Below are 21,900 nucleotides of genomic sequence, written 5' to 3'. Positions count from 1 at the left end.
ACGGGGGCGAGAGGCGGGCCAACACCATGGTTGCGAGGGTGGGCTGCCCCTTCCGGGTTCGGCGTCTCCGTGACGTCAGGCGTTGCCATGCAGGGGAGCCCTCGCTCTCATTGGACGAGAGCTCTAGGGAAGAAGAGTTTGAATGGGATAGTGGCGGTTGGGCTTCACACGAGGCACTGTGTTTGCTGGTGGCCATTTTAGACCTACAGACTGCAGCAAAGTGGCCTTTTTTAAGGCACTTCTGGCACCTGGCTTTTCTTGCTGGGCACTGGGACCTGCTGTGCTTGTCCCTCCCGCAGAAATAACATTTTGGGTTCGCAGGGGGCAGTGTACCAGCAGCCGACAGGCCGTCAGTATCTCAGGGGGTGGTAGGGTAGAAGGGCACGCTACTCACATCAGAACTAGGGGTCCAGTCCCTATAGAACTCATTTGACTTTAAGGCTGCATCCGCTATTGTGATTGCAATCCGGGCCACGTCCTCTAGTTTTTCTACCCCTTGTTCGAGCAAGCGCAGCCTCACTTCGTTCGATCGGAGCCCGGCCACATAGCCATCCCGGACGAGATCGTTTGTGATCTCAGCAGCAGTTTTGTCCACGTAGTTACAGTCCTTGCCCAACGCCTTTAATACTTGTAAATATGCCCTGCTGGATTCGCCGGGCTGTTGCTTCCTCGACGCAAGCACGAGCCGGGCATGAACTCTGTTCACCGGTTGATCATACAGTTCTTTCAGTACCTTTATGGCTGCGGTGTAAGTGGTCTCATCCTGGATGTTCTCGTAGACTCTCAAGGACATCATAGACAGCAATGCTGTTAGACGCTGGTTATCCTCCTCCACCTCAATGAGTCTCGGGAAGTTTTCAAAGTTCAGCAGCCAGAACTTAAAGGCTTTGAAGGCTGTAGCTGACTGTGGGTCGATATCAAGTTTTTCTGGCCGAGTTAAACGCTCCATCCCTTTCAAAAAAAATTATTTTTGCTAATAAAATTGTAGAGCTCGTCGAAAGAATCAAAGACTTGTTGATCCAAACCAAGGCTTTTATTAGCAAAAGACAGGAGCTCTTCACAGGTGGCCGACCAGTCCGGAATGATCCGACCTGGCTAGGGACATAACCCTTTAAGGCCCAGACAGTAGGCATGGCTTAGCTCTCAGCCAATCGCTGTAAGCACAGTCTAGATACTGTAACTATATACATTGGTGATAGATCTGTACTATCACAGGAGCCTCCAACCAGATGATATTAATATCGACCTCTCTGGTTTCCATTACCCCCACCTCCCACTCCCAGCTTTGCTCTCTTGCCTTATTCCTATGTCTGTCCCTCTAACTGCATTCACAGGGCCTCATCCCGACTGCAATCAATTCTCACCTTTCCTCTCCTGTTCATGATTGATTGTTGCCTTTTCAGGTTTGTTCTGCGCTTCCCCTTCCCCTGCCTTTTATTCAGGCACCTTCTTGCTTTTTGTTCTCGCCTTGATGAAAGGCTCAGGCCCAAAATGTTGGTCATAAATCTTTACCTCTTGTGAGACCCTCTGAGCTCCTCCAGCATTTTACTACAATCGCAACGTATGCAGACTTTTGTGTTTCAGGCTCTCAACTCCACCTCTCCCTTGCCCCCAGATTCTCCTTCTCACCTGCATTTTCCAGAAATTAACAGTGGTTACCAATCCACACATGATTCCACATACACAACACCAGAGGGCAAGACTGATTTTAGGTTGTAGGAGCCATGAGATAACAGCTATACTAGTTGTGTCAAATAAATGCTTAAAAGTGCATTGACTCCATGTTTTTGTCTTGCCTGATTAATTTCTACATTGATAGAAAATTATTGGAGATCTCTTGTTTTCCTTTCCAGACCAATTCACCACAGTAAACATTTTTTGCTAATGTGTCTAAAAAGTTAATATCACTTCAAATTTATTAACTATGGGTCTAACTTGACATGTTGATTTTACTAAAAATTGGTTTCAAACTAATTGCACATATAAAGGATTTAATAAGAATTGTATATTTAATATTAAACTCACAATGTGCATTTTCATAACTTTTCAGTACGGAGAACACACCAATGATCGCAGGACTCGGGAAGGTAAATAACATTTTAAAGCTTATCCTAAGTGCATAGAATAGAATTGGAAGTTTGTACCCTTTCACTGCTATTATTGAGCAAGTTGTTTGAGTCATGCAAGGATAATTAATCCACATATTCACTGTGAATTTTTGAAGGAAAAGTACAAGTGTACTGGAGAAACTCGCAAGGACTCACAGCATCCATGGGAGGTAAAGGTATATAACCAATGTTTTGGGCCTGAGCCCTTCTAAAGGGATGAGCAAAAAGCAGGCTTTCCAGTTCTGTGTTCACAGAGCCACCCACTCCTCCCCTTCCCTTCTCCCCAGCCTTTTTATTTCAGCACCTGCCTGCTTTTTACTCACACCTTAAAGGGCTCAGAGTAAAAATATTAGTTGTATATCTTGACCCTGTGGGCACTTTGAGACCTGCTGAGTTCCTCCACTATTCTTGTGTTTTTACTACAATCACAACACCTGCACACTTTGAACTCATGGTCTTGGCTGCAATCTGTGCTTCTGTTCACATAACAATTGTAGAAGAGAAGCATGAAACCTTTCACTCTTCAAAACCCAGATGTACAATTGAACACTGATCGGTAAACTCTTGTGTATATTATGCTGTAAATTCCTGATCAATTGCGCAATTAAAAACAGGTAAGGTTAAAGGAGATCAAAGGGGTAGAAAGGTTAGTGTAGCGATTAACGCAATGCAATTACAGCACTAGCAACCAGGTTTTAACCTGGTGCTGCCTATGAGGAGTTTGCCCATTCTCCCCATGTCTGCATGGGTTTCCTTCGGGTGCTCAGGTTGCTCCCACCCTTCAGCATTGGGCGCGTGGGATGGAAGGGCCTGTTACTGTGCTATATGTCTAAATTAAATTAAAAATTAAATTATTTTACGTCATGAACATTCAGGTAAAGTGGTTCAGGTTTGAATTTATGATTGGAATTTTGTATGTAGTTGCAGTAATTTATACTAAACCTGAATGATTACAACTGATGTTTGTTTGAGTAAATCTAAACTTGTATTTACCAGACAACATTTAAACAGGAAAGTCTGCAGATGCTGAGATTGTACGAGAACACAGGGGAAACTCAACAGGGGGTCACGCAGCAGCTATCAAAAGGGCAAACAACAGCCACTTCAACACTTGCAAGTGATCCCAGGAATTAATGGCCAATCGGCCTTTAAAGTCCCAAGTGTGAAAGCAAAATCAGCTCAATGCCGGGGATTGACGGCCTTGACCCTAGTACAATCCCTGGCATCTGCAGATGCTGGCATTGCAATCATGTAAGTGTGAAATGGGCAATTGCATTGTGGGATTGAAATGACCCAAGTTTTTTCATGAGTGCAGGAATGTGAAGGAAGAAAAGATTAAAATGAAGGTATAAACTTTGCCATGGGAAAGTCAGAGTAGGGGAGAGAGAGAGGAAATAAATAGCAATAAAAAGGAATAGCGGACAATTTTTAAACAGCGTGGGAAAGTTAGTAGCACTATAGCTTACAATTTATAAAGACCATGGAAAAAAAAAGCAATCGTGGACATCACTTCCCAGAATTCCATGAGGCAGAGAAACCTCTCTGTGAATGCTCCATGCATACAGCCCTTTCTCTGCTGCACGGAATTCTGGGAGGCCAGGTCCATTATCGCTTTTTCCCACGGTATTTATAAATTGTACGCGATAATGCTACCAACTTTCCCACGCTGTATAAATTGTGCACTCTAGTGCTACCAACTTTCCCACGCTGTATAAATTGTGCGCTCTAGCGCTACCAACTTTCCCACACTGTATAAATTGTGCGCTCTAGCGCTACCAACTTTCCCACACTGTATAAATTGTGCACTCTAGCGCTACCAACTTTCCCACGCTATATAAATTGTGCACTCTAGCGCTACCAACTTTCCCACACTGTATAAATTGTGCACTCTAGTGCTACCAACTTTCCCACGCTGTATAAATTGTGCACTCTAGCGCTACCAACTTTCCCACACTGTATAAATTGTGCACTCTAGCGCTACCAACTTTCCCACGCTATATAAATTGTGCACTCTAGCGCTACCAACTTTCCCACGCTGTATAAATTGTGCACTCTCGCGCTACCAACTTTCCCACGCTGTATAAATTGTGCGCTCTAGCGCTACCAACTTTCCCACGCTGTATAAATTGTGCACTCTAGCGCTACCAACTTTCCCACGCTGTATAAATTGTGCACTCTCGCACTACCAACTTTCCCACGCTGTATAAATTGTGCACTCTCGCGCTACCAACTTTCCCACGCTGTATAAATTGTGCACTCTAGCGCTACCAACTTTCCCACGCTATATAAATTGTGCACTCTAGCGCTACCAACTTTCCCACGCTGTATAAATTGTGCACTCTCGCGCTACCAACTTTCCCACGCTGTATAAATTGTGCACTCTCGCGCTACCAACTTTCCCACGCTGTATAAATTGTGCACTCTAGCGCTACCAACTTTCCCACGCTGTATAAATTGTGCACTCTTGCGCTACCAACTTTCCCACGCTATATAAATTGTGCACTCTAGCGCTACCAACTTTCCCACGCTGTATAAATTGTGCACTCTCGCGCTACCAACTTTCCCACGCTGTATAAATTGTGCACTCTCGCGCTACCAACTTTCCCACGCTGTATAAATTGTGCACTCTAGCGCTACCAACTTTCCCACGCTGTATAAATTGTGCACTCTTGCGCTGCCAACTTTCCCACGCTGTATAAATTGTGCACTCTAGTGCTACCAACTTTCCCACGCTGTATAAATTGTGCGCTCTAGCGCTACCAACTTTCCCACACTGTATAAATTGTGCACTCTAGCGCTACCAACTTTCCCACGCTATATAAATTGTGCACTCTAGCGCTACCAACTTTCCCACGCTGTATAAATTGTGCACTCTCGCGCTACTAACTTTCCCACACTGTATAAATTGTGCACTAAAGCACTACAAATTTTCCCACCCTGTTTAAAAATTGCCCACTATTCCTATTTATTGCAATCACTTTCCCACGGTCCCTTATAAAGGTTTATATAGGTTGGCGCAACAAGAACAGGGGCTGAAAGGCTCCTACTGTGCTCTACATAAAGCTTAATTATGTTATAATTAGGTATGATTCATTTTGTTTAAATATATTACATTGATCAGGATTTAGGGTAGGTCCACTATCGCCCGGTTATGACATCACCGGTAGAAGGTAGAACAGTCCTAACCCCGGGGATGGCTCCTTGCAAGTGTGACAGCATTCAATGTCCCAGTTAGGAGTGGTCAAGTGTGAAAAGCCAAACCCCCATTCATTCCTATCCCAGGACACTTGCGTCCCAATTTAGTGGGACACAAATGTGAAAGGGGCTAATATTTTGGGCCTGAGCCCCTCATCAGTGTGTAAACACCTGCCTGTTTTTGTGGGGTTTTTTGCTCATACCTTGACGAAGGGCTCAGGCCTGAAGCATTGTTTGCCCTTTGCTTCCTATAGATGCTGCTTGACCTGCTGAGTTTCTCTAACACGTTTGTGTATTGCTTTCCACATGATGTATGCCAGTCAACAAATGAGCCAATGCTCCATGCACTAGGAGCAGATCAATCTCTGATTCAACTCAGAAACTGGTTCCTGCTTTGTGATTGGACAACAAGATAATTGAGGTGAATTACAGAAATTTTGAAATTCAGCAGGTCAGGCACCAGCTGTGGTGAACTGTTTCTGCTTAGTGATCTTTTATCAGAACTGGGATTTATTTTGGAGAAATAAAAGCTGCAGAGAATGGGGAGGGGAATGAACAAAGGGAATGTTTGTGTTCAGGAGGACTGAGAATGAGTGGATAGCACATCAGAGAACAGGAGAATGTGACAGTGAAACAATCTGGAGGAAGTGTAAACAGAAGGAGAATAGAAGAGATCGACAGACCAAAAACATGCTGGAAATGTGAGTTATGGATACAGCATTGGCTGGAAAGCTGAAAGGATAACGATGGGGGAAACTCAGCAGGGAGGCAATATCTATGGGAAAGAGAGCGAAACAGTTACTCAAGTCTGCTTGGAACATTGTTGCTCTCTCCACTGTTATCATCGGACTGGTTGTATTTCCAGCTTTTTCTGTTTTTAGCATAATTTTTCCAATGTCTGCAGTCCTTTGTGATTATGTAAATTATAAAACGTACTAATCTTGCACTCCTGAATAAAGGAACATTGGTTGTGTTGTAATAATTCTTGCCCTCTTGTTTAAGTGGGCCCTTGTTAATGGGGAGGAGATGTGACCTGATCATCTGTCTTCAACTTCACTTTCACAACGTGCTGGAGAAACTCAACAGGTCATACAGCATCCATAGGGATTGGAGGGTAACTAACATTTTGAGCCTGGGCCCTTAGTCAAGTACAAGCCCTCCCGCTCCCCATGGATCTGCATAACCTGCTGAGTTTCTCTGGGCAAGTTTGAATATTGCACTTGATTTCATTATCTTACATTTTTTTAAAGGTTTTTTTTTAAATTTAGGTTAGTGTAGACAGCCACTGCCATCTGCTGCTCTGCATCCGATGCAATCGTATTGCAATGACGATACTCACAACAGCACACCACGCATCCATGTGCACCATGAGGGCATGTTAGCTGAATTGTGAACTAGCAAGGAGCAGACGCCATACTGTTGGCTCTGTCTTTCCCTACCCAGTTTCTCATGTTAGGTTGTGTTCAGTGAAGACTTGTATTTGGTTTACCTTACCCGCTGACTCGACTCGTTATTAAGCACACAATAACGAACATGGTGTCAGAAACGGGATCAAGAGTGCCCCAAGCCTGAGGTCTTCCAATTGCAAATCAGTCACAGTGAGTACCACAACCATGTTTTGCACAGTTGCCATAACGGATTCATGTGGCCCAACCCACTCATGTTTGGTGGAAATGTGGCAGAAAACTGGCGTATCTTTGAACAGGAATATGACCTATTCATAGCGGCAGCACATAATGACAAGCCTGCTCGTACCAGGGCATACGTTTTGTTTAATTTCCCAGGCTCGGAAGCCATGGAAAGGGAGAGGTCATATGTGTTCGCAAGCAAATGCCCGTCTGAGTCAAGAGAGGACACTGAATGTTTAAAGAATAAATTTAGAGGAATGTGACAATGGGAAGGCACAAACATGAGAGACCAAAAGCCTAGCGAGTCGATACACTCGTATGTCAGCAACTTTTAAAAATCAAGGCAAAAATCTGCAATTTCGGCACGCTTGGCGAGGAACTAATTAAAGATAGAATGGTCTGTGGCATTTGCAACAATAATATGCGGAAGGCTCTCCTGCGAGAGGCCATTGCAATGTTCTTGGCGTATGAAACTATCAAGGAAAATGGTAGGCCTCTCCACTAAAGCAGACACAAGCATTGGCGCAGGACCGAGGAACAGACAGGTGGTTGGAAGGAAGAGCTCACAAAGCCAGTCAGGCCACCCCACACCCAGGACAGGATGCAGCAATTGTGACGGAGACCATATCCCAAGAAGGGAAATGGGCCAAGCGTTTGGTCAGCAGTGCAGAAACTGCAGCAAATGGAACCAAATCATCAGATGCTACAGATTCAGGCAACAGACCACCGTATGGACCAAACCTTGGAGGATCATTGACCATTTTGAATTGGAGCAGAGAGGGAGCAACCTCGATACTGAGTACTGCCTCGATGGGCTCACCACAAGGATGGAAGGAAACACAGCAGAAACCCAGATCAGAGGTAACAACAAGGCCTTCGTGTCCATGGAAGTCAGCAGCAAGATGGCTGAGATAAACGTCGACACTGGGACCAAATGCAATGTCACATCACGAGGGACATTCAACCGGCTGAGAAAGATGGAACAAGTCAAACCATGCAGCAAGGCTACAAGCCGAGTGGCTTAGGGAGGCAGCGGAATCCAGACCAACGGCACGGTGCAGGTGCAGTGTTTCATGCAAGGATAGCTCCACGTGCTAACCTTCTTTGTGGTCCGCGAGGACATCATGCCTCTGCTAGGCCTCAGTGCATACGTGGACGTAGGGCTTGTCCCATTGAGCACAGAGATCCATCAGATAAGCCCATCCGGATCTTTTATGAATACAGTGAACTTTTCAAAGACGAGTTGGGGTAGCTGCTGGTGACATACTCCACGTGTCTTGACCCAGAGGTATGACCCGTAGTCTGGCTGGTGCACCACATTCCAGTAGCAATGAAGGATAAAATCAAGGCCGAGCTGGACAGAATGCAGGACTTGAGCGTCGTCACTCCAGTGTCGGAACCAACTGAATGGGTGTCCTCCATGGTGGCCACCAAGAAAAAAGATGGACAGGAAATCAGAATTTATATAAATCTGGGAGACAGCTCACAAAGACCACATCACCCCATGCGCACCATAGAGGAGGTTGCCACACAGATGCCTGGTGCAACAGTTTTCTCGGTCCTTGATATAAAGAACTCATTCTGACATGTCTTGCTCGACTACCGTTCGTCATTATTAACCACATTCAGCTTTGTATTTGGTCACTACAGGTTTCTGAGGATGGCATTTGGCATCAGTTTGGCCAGCGAGGTATTCCAATGGTCTATGGAACAAATTTTCACCAGGTATCCCAGTGCCATCATAGTCAATTACATACTAGTAAGTGGCAGTACACCAGAAGAGCATGATGCCAACCTAAAGAAAGTGTTCGACCAAGCACAGAGGGTAAACCTGTGGCTCAACCCCCACGAGTGCAGCTTCCATCAAAATTAAGTCAGCTATATGGGTCATGTGTTCACCAGCACGGGCCTGCAGGCGGACCTGTGCAAAACGAGGGCCCTCAGCGAAATGCAGGTGCCAATAGCTATGGCTGCCCTGAAACGGTTCCTGGGCATGGTGAACGACCTGGGCAAGTTCATCCCAAACTCCAGTGAACTGACAGCCCCACTCATACAGTTGACTCATAGAGATGTCAAATGAACCTGGCACCAACAACAATAAAATGCCTTTGATGGCCTAAAGAAACACGTCCTGTCCGCCATTCCTCGCCTACTACAACGTACATAGACCGGTGTTGCTGACCTGCAAGGCCTCACAGTATGGCCAAGGGGCAGCATGCCTGGAGGATGGAAGACCAGTGGCATATGCTTCCAGGTCACTTGCAGACACAGAAAAGAGGTACGCTTAGATTGAAAAAGAGCTACTGGCTGTTGTTTTCACCTGCTCGAAATTCAATGATTATGTCGATGGCAAGTCAGTCAACATAGAAATCAACCACTTACCTCTGGTGATCAATAATAAGCCAATTTGCGCAGCGCTGGCGAGACTGCAGCGTATGATTCTCAGGCTCCAGAAATACCACATCACCCTTGTACACAAATGCAGCAAGAAATGCATTTAGTTGATGCCTTATCATGGGCTCCCAGAAAATGTCACAATTCGAGGAAGAAGACACTTTCAATGTGAAGACGGTAACCCTTATATCCTCAGCCCAGCTTGATGAACTAAGAAAGCACATTGTAGAAGACACAACCCTAAACACCCTGGCCACCTTCATTAAGCAGCGTAACCTGTCACCAGCGATGCAACCCTTCTTTGTGTATTGTGATAAACTGCTTATTGGTGAAGGGCCTAAGGGCAGTTATCCCCAGCCCACTGAAGAAAACAGACGTGGAGATCCTGCTCAGAGGACACCCGGGTGCAGAAGCGATGAAACACAGTGTGAGGCACATTGTCTTCTGGCCAGGTGTGACAGAGAACATAGATGAAGAGGTACAGTCCTTCTCGGTGTGCAACAGTACCAAGCCACACCAGCAGAAATAGCCACTGCAGCTACACCCGATACCCGACCTATCCTGGTCGACCATGGCACTGGCAACTTTGAACGGTGGAGCCAACAGTACCAATAGACTCATACTCAGGCTAGTTTGAGATCATCATCATCAAACTAAAACTGCTCTTTTCACAACAGGGGGAACCTCATACACTTATCCCAAACAATGGCAGACAATTCACCAGCCAGAGGTTCTGCAACTTTGTGAAAGCATGGGGCTTCACCCACGCTACCAGAATCCCGGAGTACCCACAATCAAATGGGCTGGCTGAAAGACCAGTGAGAAGTGCCAAGCAGCTAATGGAGAAGTCCCACAGAGAAATCAGACGTCTTCCTCAGCCTGCTCAACTTAAGAAACATCCTTTGTGACACCACCCTGGGCTCACTGATGCAACAGTTAATGTCGAGGCAGACCAGGACTACCCTATCTATCAGTGGCAAGGAGGCTTCTGGAGCCCCAACCAAAAGACCCACAAGATGTCGAGGCCCAGCTGCTAAACAGAAGGCTGGCGCAATAGAAAAGTTACGACAAAACCAGCCGGCTGCTCGTCCCATTATGCAAAGGGTAAGTCGTAAGGATACAGACTCCACAAGATTACAACCGCCCAAGTGTTGTGGTAATGACCTGCCAGGAACCCAGGTCATACCTGGTTCGTTTAAGGGGGAAAATATACAGGAGGAACAGACGACACATCATTCCAGTAAGAGAGCTATCCCCATCTCAAACAGACCCAGACAAACGGCAGTTTTGGAGTTGGAATGTGAGCCTGGGATCGACGTGAGCCACTCGGTACCCACAGGAGAAGCGATGGATGATGCCCCTGAGACTGTGGACAATAGAGACAATCAGGAGAAGGTGCCCCAAAATACCGGGACTGAACTGGGATAAATGTATATATTGTTGGACTAGTGAAAGTTACATATGTTCACTGTATCATGCGGGGATATCTCAGGAAAGAGGATGTTGACAGCCACTGCCATCAGCTGCTCTCCACCCCCACTGCAATTGCAGCCACTGTACTCGTAACAGCACACCGTACATGTGAGAGCACCTCGAAGGCGTGTTAGTTGAATCGAGAACTAGCAGGGAGCAGACGCCACACTGTGGGCTCTCTCTCTCCTGACACTGTTTATTATGTTTGGTTGTGTTCAGTAAAGTCTTTGGTTTGTTAGGAACCCAGGGGACCCCAAAACTCAGCAGCATTAGATATTCACCAAGATAAATGGTTACTTAAACAAAAGTTGCTTTTAATTATCTTTAAAAATGAAAACAGAATCACACTTTAACTTATCGCTATTAACTTAATTAACCCATCTGTAATGGAAGATTCTAACCTGTTTTTTTTAATTTGCTGCTCTTGGTTTTGCAAGGCTGAGAACCTGCTTGTGTTTTAGAATCAGCAGACATAAGCTAAATTCCACCGAGGGGCCAGAGATGCTGTTATACATCTGTGTACCAAGAACATTTAATCTTCCTGCTTGTTTTGATCACAGACTGTCAGAGGCCTAGCCTTGATGCATAATAAACCATTGTATTCAAAGTGATAAGCTGAAAATTATGTTACTAGTTAGAAACCTAGTATGCTTGCTTGCTTGCTTACTTATCTTTCTTGCTGTGCTGGGAATAGGTGCTTGGGTAAGCAGTTTTTGGGTAATATAAGCCATAGTCCCACTGCTGAAGAGAGAGACTCTCCGAGAGGTGGCAACATCTCTCAGCAAGAAGAACTTATTGAGTCCAGCCAACAATTTCAGTCACTGTGACCAATCTAAAATGAACAAAGTGAGAGATATGTTTACCCAAGACACCATCTTAAGCCCCTTCTATTTCTAAGCACATGCGTATGTTCAGAAAAGTTCTTTCATTCACAGTCCAATCTCACTTCTCATTCCTCCCAAGTTCACTGGTTGTAGGCAATTCTTATACTGTACACAGAATTTAACATTTATAAAGTTCACCAGGCTTTGGTGCTTGAAAGGTAAATGGTTACCGCTCGGTAAGGTTCTTGTCGGTTTTCAGAGAGAGATTTGTTGTAAGCTGGACACCCACAAGTAATTCCTTTTTAATCAGCTACTTCAGTGTCTTGCTGAAGAAACTTCCCCCTCAGGGTTCTCCAGATGATAACATCTTTCTTTCAGGTTACCGCAGAATTCTTTTTTGATTCTCTTATTTCAAGTGTAACTAGATAGCCAGTCCTCTCTCTCTCTCTCTCTCTCTCTCTCTTCTCTCACTCTCTCTCTTTCAAAGGCTCTGAGGCCCCGATATGTTTAGCATGGGGAAGATCTCCAGTATTTTAACCACATAACCATGTACTGAGCGGAAACTGGCCATGTTGGCCTTTCAAGTCCGCACCGGTTCACTGATTTTGTGCGCCCGGTAGTAAAAAAGATCTGTTTTAAAGTGTTTATATGTGGCCTACACTAACAAACCCTGCCCCAATTTATCTCCCAAAAACATATCTATATACTGTCACAGGTTTACCTCACCTGCCATCTTGACTCATTATGAAACACACAATAACAAACAGTTAGGGTAGCAGTTAGCACAATGCTGTTACAGTGGCCGGGGTTTTAATCTGGCGTTGTTTGTAAGGAATGTCTGCTTTCGATTCCTCCCACCCTCCAAAACGTATGGGTTTTAAGGTTAATTTGGGTGTAATGGGGCAGCACAGGTTTAAATGGCCAGAATAGGTTTCTACCTTGCAGCAAATATATATTTTTTTTAAAAAGCATGGTAACAAGCCCATGCCACCCAAATACACCAATTAACCTACAACCCCTGTATGTTCTGCATACTTTCTTGTTTAACTTCCTGATCTGTTTCTCCAGGCTGCCGAACTGGTTAATAAGAAGTTGGACTTGTATGCCAGTCACATGAAAGAAGTGAGGGATTATCTGGAAGCAAGCCTGGTGGTATGTGTAACCATACAATAATAATGTAATATACATTTGGATGAGTAACCGGAGATATTATTTGATTATAGTTTGCTTGGAACCATAATTTTTAGTCATAATTCACAAAAACTCTGCTGGTGGTTATTCACTGTCGAGAACATCGACAGGGAATGCTGCTGTCGGAGACCAGCAGCAATCATCAAGGATCCACACCACCCAGCGTACACTCTGTTCTCACTGCTACCATCAGGGAAGAGGTATAGGTGGTACAAGATTCACACCCCCCCAGGTAATTTTTAAATGTTTTTTTATTTTTCACACTATGAACCATACTGACCAAAATACACAGATATTTCCCTCTTGAATACACAGTGTCATTTTCTCCCTTTTTCCCCCCTCCCTCCTTCACCCCCCCTCCCCATCCACTCAACGTTCAACATATATGGTACATTAAACCCATTAAACAATGTCATCACACAATGAAAATAAACAAGAAATTTGTGTCATCCACTTTTACACACTGAGTCAGTTCATTTCATCTTCTTCTCCTTCTGTCATTTTAGGGGGTGGAGGTCCACGGTAGGACTTCTCTGTTGTGTTCCATGTACGGTTCCCAAATTTGTTCGAATACTGTGATGTTATTTCTTAAATTATATGTTATTTTTTCTAATGGAATACATTTATTAATTTCTATGTACCATTGCTGTATTTTCAGGCTCTCTTCTAATTTCCAGGTTGACATAATACATTTTTTTGCTACAGCTAAGGCTATCTTAATAAATCTTTTTTATATTCCATCCAAATCGAGTCCAAGTTCTTTACTTGTATTACTTAGAAGAAAGATCTCTGGATTTTTTGGTATGTTGCTTTTTGTGATTTTATTTAATACCTGATTTAGATCTTCCCAAAACTTTTCCACTTTGTCACATGCCCAAATTGCATGTACTGTTGTTCCCGTTTCCTTCTTACAACGAAAACATCTATCTGATACTGTTGCACAGCCCTCCCAGGTTCAGGAAGTGCTGCTACCTCTCCATCATCAGACTCCTCAACGACAAACTCAATCAGGGACTCCTTTAAGAACTCGTACTTGTGAACTTTATTGATTTGCTTTTCATTGTTCTCTCTGTCTTTCACAGTCAGTTTGTTTACATTTGTTATCTGCTTACAGTTCTTTATTTGTTTGTGTATACATTGTGTGCAGTTTTTTTGCATCACCAATAAGTGGGAATTCTGCCTCACCCACAGGAAAAATAATCAAGTATGTAACTCTGAAATCTGTTCCTGTATCTTGTCGACATCTATTATAGGAAAATCTGTAGCTCATTTGTTTGTGATCTGTGTAAGGATTGAGTGCTATTGTAAAAAAATCAAAACTGTCAAGACCAGTCTCCATAAAACAGTTTTGTTGAATTTTGTAAACACTAACAGGAAATCTGGATGAAATAAGCTTCTCCTGTCAAACTGTGGAAGTTGTTTACATATTTGCCCTGCTCCAACTTCTTAGCACAGTCCACTCTACTGGGTTAGCTATTGGGTTAGCTCCTGGTTCCTTCTGCCATAGATCATCCGGTCCCCATCTTGCCTCATCCCTACTGCCCACTACCTGTGTACAGAGGTTAATTGGTCACACTTTACTCCACCTTCTCCAGACTGTTAATGTTTCAGCATGTCTGGTGCGCAGGCACTTCATTCTGCACCCAAATACCTGCTACATCTTTGCACTGGTGTTGACGTGCACCTTTCCCTGATTCACCCTAAACAGTCCACCCTGGCATCTCTCTAATCCTGTGGTGACTGCCAGGCAAAACCTAATGGCTTAACCAGGTTCTTCACTCATGTTTTGCACTGTTCTTCAGCCTGCTACTCCTCCTCACGCTACCTGCTCTAATTTCCAAACAACTCCTTCATTTTACTATTGGGGACTCAGTTCACCATCACTTGGGCCCGTTTCCATTTACTGGTCCAAGCCCCATCTCCCTTTAACTTCCATGCTTCTCGCTGCTGCTCACAAATCCTGTGTGCTCCCGGCATGTTGGTCTGCCTGGACAGCCCATATTGACTCTCACCATTTCACCTTGCATGATGCAAGGTCTGGTCTGCTGCGTCCCTTTCAGGTCTGCTCCATATTCGCGCCTCCTTTGCTCCAGATCTTGCTCTTCATTTTTGACTTACCCCTGCCATCTGCTCCTGCTGTGTAGCAAGTTGGTGTACGCTCTGCTTTCTCGAGTTTGTCCTTGTCTCATCTGGTCTTGTACGCTGGCTCTTCATTCTCCATTTGCATACACCAGAGTTCACCTTTTTACCAGTGTCATGCCTTGGTTCATTCTGCCTTGTTTGCCCACCAAACTTAGCATTGTACACCTTGCCTTTTCCTGTTGAGGTCTGCCTGGGCTACTTTACAGGGAGAGCACTGATCTCCCAAAGCACACCCTTACTCTGCACACTTCCAAAATTTAATTCCGAAAATACAGTATACGATCTTCCAAGGGATGTAAATGCATACTGTTGATCATTCAACTATTCAATTACAAAACTGTAACGCTGAGTTTTTTTAAACACAGTTTGAAACTAATTTGTGTGTTCTTGGAAGAGGTTCTCGCACACAACTACTGCTGCTATCTGATACCAACGGCTCTCTCCCTCCTCGTTCTGCCCAGCCTGCTCTGCCCCATCTCACCTAATGTGCGCTGCCATCCCCTCGGATCAGTTTCCTCATTATCCTGTCACCCACTTCACTTATCCCTGTCCACTCCCAGTCACGCTTAACCTTCCCCCATTTTTCTGCTGCATCGTATACCCATTGCTCAGCTGATTCCTACTTCTCTACTGATTCACATTGGAATGTTTGCTCTCACTGTCATGTTCTCACCCTCTACTATGCGATGCATTTCCAGTCACCTTGTTCTCCCTGATTCACCTTACCTCTTTTGTGACCTTTTACTCTGAGCTTCTGCTTCTCATTCACCCTATGCAGTCCACTGTGGGGTTTCGCTTTAGCTTCATTTTGCCTCTTCCCCCCATAATCATTCTTTTTCCCTGCTTCTCACTGCTGCCCCCTTGCACTCTTGTCGGTATTGCTCTGCCTGTGCATCTATTCCTGCAGGTTCAATCAAATGGATAGGCGACTGCCAGAGAGGTAATCACCCTCAAACAAGGATTTGGATAGAGTTGGGAGGATGGTTGCTCACAGGGAAATGGCACTGACAGGCACATGAGTGGCGCCGCAATGGTCTCTGAGCAGAACTGTAGTGTCAGGGGTTGAGACTCACTGGTGCCAAAGTCCAGAATGACTCATAGTGGGTAAAGGGTATTTTGAACTGGATTGTGAGCAGCAAAACATTATGGTATAGATAGGAAGAAAGGGGAGGGACTTGGGGCAGTGCTTTGTGGGAGGGAGGGGGGATCCCTCTGGGGTTATAATCTCAGGATTACTCCCTGTCTCATGACCTGGCAAGATGAGGAATAGGCAGATTGCACAGTCAAATGCATTTAAGGATCTGAAGCAGCTTTATGTATTGCATTCTCTTCCAGGGAAGAGACCAATGTACCTGAACTGGAGGACCACTGATACCTTCTCAGGAGTGTTTGAAATGGGCTGTTGGGGACCCTCACGGTTTTGCATGCCCCTCATTATTTTGTATACTAAGGCAAGATCACCTTTCACTTCCAATGCTCCAGGAAGAAAAGTCCAAACCTCTCCTTATAACTCAAGTCCTCCAGTCCTGGTGACGTCCTCTGACCTTTTCCAGCTTAATGACATCTTTCCAATGGTTGGCTGACAGAACTCCACTCAATACTCCATGTGTGGTTTCAACAAATCTTGGACAGTTGCATTTCAGCATGACCGACCTTTTTAGTTGATTGCAATGGTTTCACTAGCTCCAGGTGCATCCCTGAAGTCTGTCAAATCATTCAACCCATTAACTGTCTTCCTTTAATTTATGTGATCTTGTACATTGTGGACAAAATGTGCTAGTGGTTAGCTTGTGTATGTGCTTAATTAATTTGAGTGAGATACTAGTTAATACAGATTGGTTGGTCCACTGGACTGTGTGCATTTTGGTAGTGAAAATTGAATAGGTTCCTTGTAATTTTATAAAACTACGGATTATTTGACAAAGAGTTTTGTTTATTATTTCTGGGTAAAATCTGAATAACCATGTGACTAACATGTTTTTCTATTACTATTACAGATGGCCTTTGGAAAAGAAAAACTTTGTTTCAACAGCCACTTTCAGGGCTCAGACAGGTTGCCAAATACATGCAATGTTTCCATTCTTGGGCCAAATCTACAAGGTATGGCAAAAATATTGTGCAATGATTTGAGCAGAAATTTTCACAGAGTAGAAAAAAAATTGAGTTGTGGTCCCCTAAACTAACAAATGTTACAAAGGTTGAAGGTGTTGTCATAGATTACAACAGGATATAGACATGATTGCAGAGTAGTGCAGATCAATCTGAATAAATGCACTTTGGAAGGTTGAATTTGAAGGTGAAGTGTGTGGTCAGTAATGGTATTTTTAACTGTGTGGCGGAACCAAGAGATCTTGGGTTCCTGGTCCATAGATCCCTCAAGATTGCTGTACAGGTTGATAGGGTGGGTGTGGCATATATTGTGTCAGCCTTCATTAGTTAGGGTATTGAGTTCAAGAGCCATGAGGTAATGTTGCAGCTCTATGAAACTTCAGTTAGACCATGCTTAGAATATTGCTTTCATTTCTGGTCGCCTCATTATTGGATGCTTTGGAGAAGGTGCAAAGATTTTCCAAGATGTTGCTTGGATTGGAGAACATGTCCTATGAAGCATGTTGGACAGAGCAAGGGCGTTTCTTTTTTTCTAACTTTTTAAAATACTCTAACAGATTATTTTGGCCCACAAGCCTGTGCAGCCCAATTAACCTACCACACTGGTATGTTTTAAATGGTGGGAGGAAACTGGAGTGCCCGGAGAAAACCCATGCAGATACAGCGAAAATGTACAAATTCCTTGCAGATAACATGGATTGAAACCCCGATTGCTGGTGCTGTAACAGCGTTGCGCTAACTGCTACGCTAACTGTGCCAGCCTATTTGACGTGATGAAGGATAAGAGCTGACTTACTAGAGGTATATATTGGAATCACAGTGGACACGACAAAATAACCACACAAGGCGTTTTTAGAGTGAATCAAACAGATTTACTCTTCATCACCCGTCCAACCTTGTAAAAGCCTGAATCACGTGCTGACGCGTCATGCACTGACATCACATGACCAGTTTGGTGTCTTCTGGGAGTTGTTGTGCCGCCATAGCGCTGCTACACGGAGCTTAGATAGGATGGACAGCCAACACCATTTTCCTCAGGTGATGATAGCAAATACCAGAGGACATCGTTTAAGGTGAGTGAAGGGAAGTTCTGGGGAGATGCCAGAAGTAATGTTTTTTTTACACAGAGTGATGGGCGCCTGGAATGCTTCATTGCTTCATTGGCCATTAAAACAAATTTTAAATAGCTACCTTAAAATGTGATCCAATGCTGCCTTGAGTTCTTTAATCAATCTTCTAATCAAGCTGATCAACAGCCAATTCTATGGAACCTTGCTTTATATTACACTCGGTTTGATGTTAGTTACACAGCAACAGTCCTTATCTGTCGTGGTCGATGGCGGTATCCTTTGGGGTCCATAGGGCTCTTCCCATCGGTGCATGCGCAAGGGCTGGTACCATTTATGGAGTCAGAGCGTGGCAGCTCATGCACATGCACAGTTGGCTTGGCCCCGGCGATGATGGTGTCAGCCAGGGGTGGCCTGTCAGCCAGTATGCATGCACCATGGAGCGTGATGACACATGCACACTCAGCTCAGCTCGACAGTCCAGCAGTTGGAGCCGGGTCCACCGCACTGCTCATACTTAAAATTAGGTTCTCCAGCCATGCTTAGAACATTGCCAGCTGGGAACCAGAAGGAGGGTAAGTTAGGGGGATGACAATTTCTGTTGATCGCTTTCAGCATCGTTTGGACCTCATTAACTTTTATATGAATGTTTTGTGGTTAAGAATCTACTATATAGAATATCGGGAAAGAAGGTACAAGTTTTGCATGTTATAAGTAAAGAATTTAAGTACAATTGAATTTGTATTGGAGATGATTGAAACTGCATTGCAGACAAACCCCAAACTGAGCTTCCAAGTGATTATATAAGTGAATAGGAAGGAAGTGGCGACAAACAGAAATGTTTGAATCCTCATTGGCCCAATAATTGTTTTGTTGTGCCCCAGGTCGGAAGGTACTACAACATTGCCGAAGGCTACTGGCAAGTGTGGGAGCTGCTTGCCATTCTGAGAATGTCAGTAGGTAGGAAGATCCAAAGTGTTTTTAAATGAGATTCTGGAGTGTCTGTTGTCAGAGCATCTGGGCAGAGATGTTAATTTGCAAGCCCTCAGGATTGGATTGGAACAAATCCTGTTAAATATGACTGAATCACAAATCTTTCCAGGCTGCTTATTTTGAATTATTTGTAAATGTCAGTCAGTGATTTAATAATAATTCAACATTTGTTTCCTTATAGCATAGTTTGTTAATCTTCAAGGAACTCGTTTGCTGTACAAGTACTCCCCGACTTATGACCTACTTGACTTGTGTCCATCTGCATATACGACAATTTTTTTTAAGTAACAAAAAACAAAATGTAAACAGTTTAGGTTATATTTGACAAACTATAACAGGGATACCGGGCATGTAAGAGCCAAAATGTGCATACTTGCCTTGTTAGTTAGTGTCCTGGGGTCCACAGACTGGGCACAGCCATCTTGATTCCTGTGTGCATGCACGAGTCTTCAGTTGGCACACATGCAATGGGTATGAGTATTGGAGTTCAGATGGTCAACCCACCATGCATGTGCCAACCAAACTCCAATACACAATCCGACTGTGCATGTGCCAACTGAGCTCCAATACGCAAACTCACCGCGCATGTGCCAACTGAAGACTCGTGTATGCACACAGGAATCAAGATGGCCGAACTGACCAACAAGGTAAGTATGCTCATTTTAGCTCTTACCTGCCATGTTTCCCCGTTATAGTTTGTCAAATACAACAAAAATCTACAATGAGAAAAAGGATTTGATTACTATGTTTACTTTAAGACTGCACGCATACGGGCAAAATTCTTACTTGCGTCCATTCCAAGATGCGACCGATTCTTTGGTCCCAATTACAGTCGTAAGTCAGGGACTACATGTATTTGCAAATTTTCTGCTAAAGGCCAGTATATTCTTCAAACCTGTCACCAACTGTCCCACCTAGCCCTCCTGCTAGGCCCTGTTCTCGTGCCCCAGGCTCCACCCTGCTAGCCCTGCCATTGGAGTCAATTTAAATATGCTGCTTTAGGAGAGCAAACTACATCTGCTTAACAATGAAGGTGTGAACATCAATACTTGTAAAGCTTTGCTTAACTTTGTATCGGTATGGGCAGGTTCCCTTTGTGAACCAATGGAGAATCTTATGAAAATTGTCTTCGATATCCTTCAAACCTTTAATCATGATCCCAGTTTATTACAACTCTGTAATGTTAAGTCACCAACTATCAAATTATTGGATAGACTTCTATTTAGTTTCCTTAGAATCAGATAATATGCTATAAAAGTTTTTCCTTCTGGAATTCAGCAAGTAATGCTGAGCACAGAATCTTTATGTGGGGGATATTACTTGCAGTTATTGCTCTTGTCCTGTCATCACTCCTATGACTAATTGAATTGTAATTTCAGACCCTCACATGTGTTACTGAAGAGCGGAATTCCGTACAAAGTGGCAGAAAATGCCATTCGATTGAGTGTGGGTCGGGCAACCTCAAAAGAGGATGTAGATCTGATTATAGAAGACCTGAAGCAAGCAATTAATGAAATTGAGTTGTGTGCTGCAGAGCCTGGACTGTTGCTGCCAGATGAGAACTGATTTGGATTTATTGTCAAGAGTACAAACATGACATTCACATACAACCCTGAGATTCCTTTTTCCTACAAACCTGGCAGAATCACCACTAAATTGGTCCTGTAAAATATAATCTATACACAGGGTGAACATGTAAACAATCAAAAGAACTGTAAACAGATAATGAATGTAAACAAACTGTGCAATACAGGGAGAGCAAAGAAAATTAATAAAGTGCACCAGTAAAAGTCCTTAAATGAGTCTCTGATTGAGTTTGTCATTGAGGAGTCTGATGGTGGAGTGGTAGAAGCTGTTCCTGAACCTAGTGGTGCAAGTCTTGTGGCACCTACATCTCTTTCCTGATGGCAGCAACAAAGAGGAGCGTGTGCGCCACATGAAGGTAGAATTTCAGCTTGGGGCCAGCAATTGGGTCTGGACTGGGGTTCGAGTCCACTGCTGTCTGTAAAGAGTTTGTACGTTCTCCCTGTGTCTGCATGGGTTTTCTCTGGCATCTCTGGTAGAAGGGGAGGTGGTAGAATAGGGGTGTAGGTTAATGGGGTGTAAATTGGGTGGAACGGACTTGTGGGCCAAAATGGTCAGTTCCCATGCTGTATGTCTAAATTTTTTTTTTAATTTACCTTCTGCTGATGTCCTCTGGTATTTCCTACTGTTAACCCAGAAAAAGAATGTTGGTGGTCCACCCTTTCTATGCCTCTAATAATCTTGAACACCTCTATTAAGTCACCTCTTAATCTTCTTTGGATCATAAGATGCATTCTCTAATGCAGACAACATCCTGGTAAATATGATCTGTACCCTCTCCAAAACTTCTACATCTTTCTTGTATTGAACCGAACACAATATATTAGAGTTTTACAGAGCTGCAGCATTACCTCACAACTCTTGAGCTCAATCCCCTGATTAATGAAGTCCAGTCTATCATAAGCCTTCTTAACTACTCTTATCGATCTGCATTGCGACCTTGTGAGATCAGTGTATTTGGACCCTAAGGTCCTTCTATTCTTCCACACTTAAGAATCCTGCCATGAATAATGTCTTCCACCTTCAAGTTCGAATGTCCAAAATGCATCACTTCACACTTGTCCGGATTGAACTCCATCTACCACTTTTCTGTCCATCTCAGCATCTTGTCTATATCCTATGCAAAAACCTTCTACACCATCCATGAGACTTCCTACCTTCATGTCACCTGCAAACTTACTGACCCATTTCT

General features: G+C 44.0%; 1 protein-coding gene across 6 annotated transcripts in view; it reads left to right on the top strand.

The window, feature by feature from the left end:
- scly (selenocysteine lyase) overlaps nt 1–20,923 on the top strand; it is a 70,098-nt gene extending 49,175 nt beyond the window's left edge. For 5 of the 6 annotated variants that reach the window (XM_069899354.1, XM_069899355.1, XM_069899357.1 and 2 more), the window contains exons 8-12: nt 2,051–2,087; nt 12,691–12,774; nt 16,953–17,055; nt 19,016–19,091; nt 20,504–20,923. In XM_069899354.1, the coding sequence (XP_069755455.1) occupies nt 2,051–2,087; nt 12,691–12,774; nt 16,953–17,055; nt 19,016–19,091; nt 20,504–20,690 (487 nt within the window). In that variant the 3' untranslated portion in view covers nt 20,691–20,923. The remainder of the gene's footprint in view (nt 1–2,050; nt 2,088–12,690; nt 12,775–16,952; nt 17,056–19,015; nt 19,092–20,503) is intronic. The other variant, XM_069899358.1, reaches the window with a different exon arrangement.
- The last annotated feature ends 977 nt before the right edge of the window (nt 20,924–21,900 follow it).

This window comes from Narcine bancroftii, chromosome 9, assembly GCF_036971445.1.
Source record: "Narcine bancroftii isolate sNarBan1 chromosome 9, sNarBan1.hap1, whole genome shotgun sequence".
NCBI classification, from domain to species: domain Eukaryota; kingdom Metazoa; phylum Chordata; class Chondrichthyes; order Torpediniformes; family Narcinidae; genus Narcine; species Narcine bancroftii.
Note: the sequence above shows the minus strand (reverse complement) of the source record. Positions and strands in the feature narration are given on the sequence as shown.